Source organism: Crocodylus porosus, unplaced genomic scaffold, assembly GCF_001723895.1.
Source record: "Crocodylus porosus isolate Cpor-Errol unplaced genomic scaffold, CroPor_comp1, whole genome shotgun sequence".
Lineage (NCBI taxonomy): Eukaryota > Metazoa > Chordata > Crocodylia > Crocodylidae > Crocodylus > Crocodylus porosus.
In genome coordinates, this window is record NW_017728915.1 from 25,331,545 (window position 1) to 25,335,652 (window position 4,108).

The 4,108-nt window shown below is 41.2% G+C and overlaps 1 protein-coding gene across 1 annotated transcript in view; it reads left to right on the forward strand.

The window, feature by feature from the left end:
* The first annotated feature begins 1,781 nt into the window (after nucleotides 1-1,781).
* LSM14A (LSM14A, mRNA processing body assembly factor) overlaps nucleotides 1,782-4,108 on the forward strand; it is a 21,631-nt gene continuing 19,304 nt past the window's right edge. Inside the window, exon 1 of the mRNA XM_019535431.1 lies at nucleotides 1,782-1,794. Within this exon, the coding sequence (XP_019390976.1) occupies nucleotides 1,782-1,794 (13 nt within the window). The remainder of the gene's footprint in view (nucleotides 1,795-4,108) is intronic.

Genomic DNA, 4,108 nt, shown 5'->3' on the forward strand with positions numbered 1-4,108 from the left:
AAACTTTAGAAATACTTTAAAGTGAAGTGGCCTACCTAGAACAGGCAAACTGGAAACTTGAGCTTTGTTTTCTCCATTCTTCATGGCTCAAGGGCTGTTTGCACATGGCTAAGAAACTGGCTTTTAATTTCACCTGACTTGAAAATGAAAACTGGTTTCTTTGCAGGTGCCTTTTTCTAGTTTAGATTGTTATGTTTGCAGTGTTAAGAGACTTAAGCACTGACTCTACAAACACACCTTTGCACATGAGTAATCATGTTGTAATTGGTAGAACTATTAATGTGACTACTTGTGCATGAAGTTACCTCATTAGGATGAAACAGTTCAAGCTCCTTTTTAACTAACTAGCTAACACTGTTGTGAATTGTGTTTGTATGGTCACTGAAAATAATTTTACTTAACAAACAATAGCTGACTCCAGGAAACAGTTAACTTCTTGTCTTTACAGTCTGAGCTATTTTTAACTCTTAATGCTTTTAGTGTAAGATTAAAAGTGAAAGAATGGCAATAGTTTATCTGTAAATGACCTGCTGCAAGCCAGTTGCAATATTTAACTATAAAAATAAGGATAGATTTTGTTCCTTGTATTTTAATCTAGAGGTACCCAAATGTGGCCTGCGGAGCCTTGGAATCCAGCCTACAGGGCTCCCCGTGGGCCAAGAAACTTGTGGTTGGGGAGTACTACTACTGCTCCTTGCTGCAAAAATCCCAAGCCCTGCAGGGTGGGTTTGGGTTGGGCCACAGCCCTACCTGTGCATGGGCAGATAGCCAGGCCTGCCCCCCTTCTTTCCATGTGGCTGGGCCATACTCCCTTCCTTCTGCAGGGGAAGGCCAGGCCCCCTCCCCCTGCATGGGTGGTTTGGGGCCAAGCCAAGTTCTCTCCTTTCCACCCCTGTGGTCCAGTCACACCTCTTCCCTCTGTCTGATCATGTTGGTCCCTCTTCCTGCTGGACTGGATTGGTGCCAGGTCACAGCCCCCACTCCCCTGCAGGACCAAGTTAGGGCTGGCCCAAGCCCCCTTCTACTATGCACTTGGATTGGATCCAGGCTCCCTCCCTCCCCCCCTGCATAACTGGATGGGTCTTTGTCAGGTCTGTCCTGTGAAAGTATTGGGCACAGGCCAGAAAGGTTGAGCATCATTCTTTTAATCCATATTAAATAATGTTGTATGGAGGTAAAGGTGAAAGTTTGATTTAATTAGTGGGAGGTTTTTTAATATTAAATTAAATATCCAGGAGAAGGAATACATGTTTTGCCATTGCTGCCTCAGCCAGTCTTAAGCATGGTTAGCAAGTCCATATTCATGTTTTGTTTCTTAATCCTATGGTCAGGAGCATATCAAGAGTGGGGATAGGTGGTGGTAGGCAGGGTGGAAGTGTGGTACAGTCTCACCTTTGACACAGATCCAGTCTTGGCTTCTGGATGCAGTTGCAGTGAGCTTGCCTCTACCACCTGTCAAGCATCCTGAATCTGTTCCTGTCTGTGCTGTAACCCAGTAGGAGCCAGCCTTTTTGGCAAATGTGCAAAAGGTGGTAAATGATTAACCCTGCAGTCTCACCCCTGCAAGTGCCACTCCATCTTTCTCCTGCCCCATCTGCAGCCCTAGTTTCTGCTTCTTGCCCCATCTCCTGCAACTGTGTAGTCTTCTTCCTGCCCTATCTGCCACTGTGCTGCTTGTCCCTTGTCTGATCTGCCTTATGCTGCACAGAGGCTGCCACACCTGCCCTAACCATTTTTGAGCCACTGTGACCTATTCTGGGGGCAGGATGCAGCCTAAGAAGATGTCCTTTGAAGGTAGAGCTGAATAGTGCTCTAAGCTCTTCCCAAGTTCTTTCTTGACAGGCTAGTATTCCAGAAGCAAAACTAGCTTGGAGACTGATGTCTTCAAAAATCCCATTATAGTGGACACCTTTTGTCCTCTTGTTTTAGTTGGCTCTGATTCTGTTACTTATTTTTGAATCATACAGAAATAATTTAAGAGCACTAACCTAGGGCCAACAGCAGTGGTTACATAGGGCTTTGGAGAAGAAAAATCTTCAGTGACAGTAGTCTGTATAAGGGTGTGAGGTCTAGGTCTAATGGGCAGTATACAAAAGCATAGAGCAGTTCCAAATTGTTAATGCTAAATAGAGAGAACAAAGGCCTGCAAGGAAAACGGGGCCAGAGAGAGAAGTTGACTTACAGATGCAGTAAATTGGTAACAGCTCAGGGAATAGAACCTAGGTCCCTAGTTACTGGCCAGTGTTTCCTCTTCAGCACATTTGAAATCCTATTTACTCATTGACACAGTTGCTGTATAAATGAAGCTCCTGTTCACAGTGTGCAAAAAAAAAAAAATAAATGCCTATCATGATTACGCTGCATGCCCAATCTTAGCTCTGACCTCACCAACACAAATGTTCCTGTTTAATGAAGTGTGATATTTTTCACACATGTAAGTAGGAGGTTGAAGGCTTTTTTCAGTCATGAAGAATGTGGTTAATAACATTCAGAGTGAGTTAATCCATACCCTGATAGTTTAGATTTGTTAACTGCATTGATGTTGAAAATAGTCTGCTACAAATGCACCAGTTTTTAAGATGATTTCGCTATGCTGATAGATAAGCCTCTTTTTAAACAAAGCACTGTCCATAACCTTATATTAAATGGGTTTGTATCGTATATCTGTTTTTCAGGTATTTTTGTTAGGCTCCTTTAAAACGTTTAGATTATTAATCATTCTGCTTATATCTGTATTACAGTATTTCCAAACCTGCAAAACCAGGGAAATGATTATAATTATTACTCTTGAGTCTGTCTTCCAAATGAACACTTTCTTCTGGCTTAATTTAAAGTTAATAGGAGTTAATTGGGAATTTCATATTAGAAACTATATTTAAATTCTGGACTTACCTGGGGAGACAACCAGATAGTTGTTTCCCTATAAGAAAAAAGGTCTTGTACAAATAAGATTGTAAACCAGTCACTGAATCAGCAAAACAGAAAAATGTGTGAACAGAGAATTGTATTTAGGGCCAGCAAGAATCTAAGTGTTCTGTGAATTATAATGATTAGTTACACTTTGTGTGTCCAGACCTAGAAAACAGCTGTGAAACTTCTGTGACATGCTGAATATGGGCGGAGATGGAAGAAATAGAAATTGCTGCTTTTCCATCAGCTGTAGGATGCTCATGCTGTACAGTTGCAAACTTTGCAGGCATCTAAAACAAAGCTGATATCAAAGACTGTAGTGGGGGATGGGGGAGAAGAAAAGTGTCTTCAGATTTGGTGGTAATCCTTAATGAAGGTGTCACAAAAAATTAGCCAAAATCAAAACTTCAGGAGTCCTACCAGATTAAAAACCAGAGGTTCCCCTTTGTTTATGGAATTGGAAGGGAGTGAAAATAGAAGAAGAGAGCACTGTCTCAGCCATACCTTTAATCTATGTCCATAGAACTACAATTGTAAAGATTTATTTCCTTCCAAAAGGAAAGAACAGGGGCATGGGTTTTGTCCTCCAGGGCTCTGTCACTGGTCTGTTGTCTAGAGGGAATTCCAAGCATAAGTTATTCTGACAAAATTTAATTGGTTCATGCAGGAGAGACAGCAGCTCTCAGGGAAGGAGTCACAAAATCATAATACAGTTCAGGAGCACAGGTGAACACTGTACCTCTCTGACATACAGGTAGTATGGTATGAACAGTTTTGCTCAGTCAGGATGGATAACTTGGTCACTACACTGGACAATAAGGCATAAGTTGGGTTTTTTGATTCTCCAAAAATTAACATAGGGGATGACGCAATGCAGAACTTCTTCATATTTTGTTTTATTTGCTTAAACACAGTATGTTCTTTCTTCCCTTCATTTTCTAGCATTTCTTTCTCATCTTTTCTCTCAGATCTTGCTTGAGTTTTTTAGTAGCAGTTTTTTACCTGTTTTTGCTACTGAAATGCTGGCTAAGTAATCAGTGTCTTACACTAGTTGTCTAGACAACTAAACCAATCCCTATTGTATTTAGTTCTGTTCTTTAGTGTTGGAACTGCTTGCTGTGTATTTTACTATACACAGATATTTGGGGGTCTTTCACTTTTCTTGCTAGAGAGACAATTTCTTGTTGAGTTGTAATCC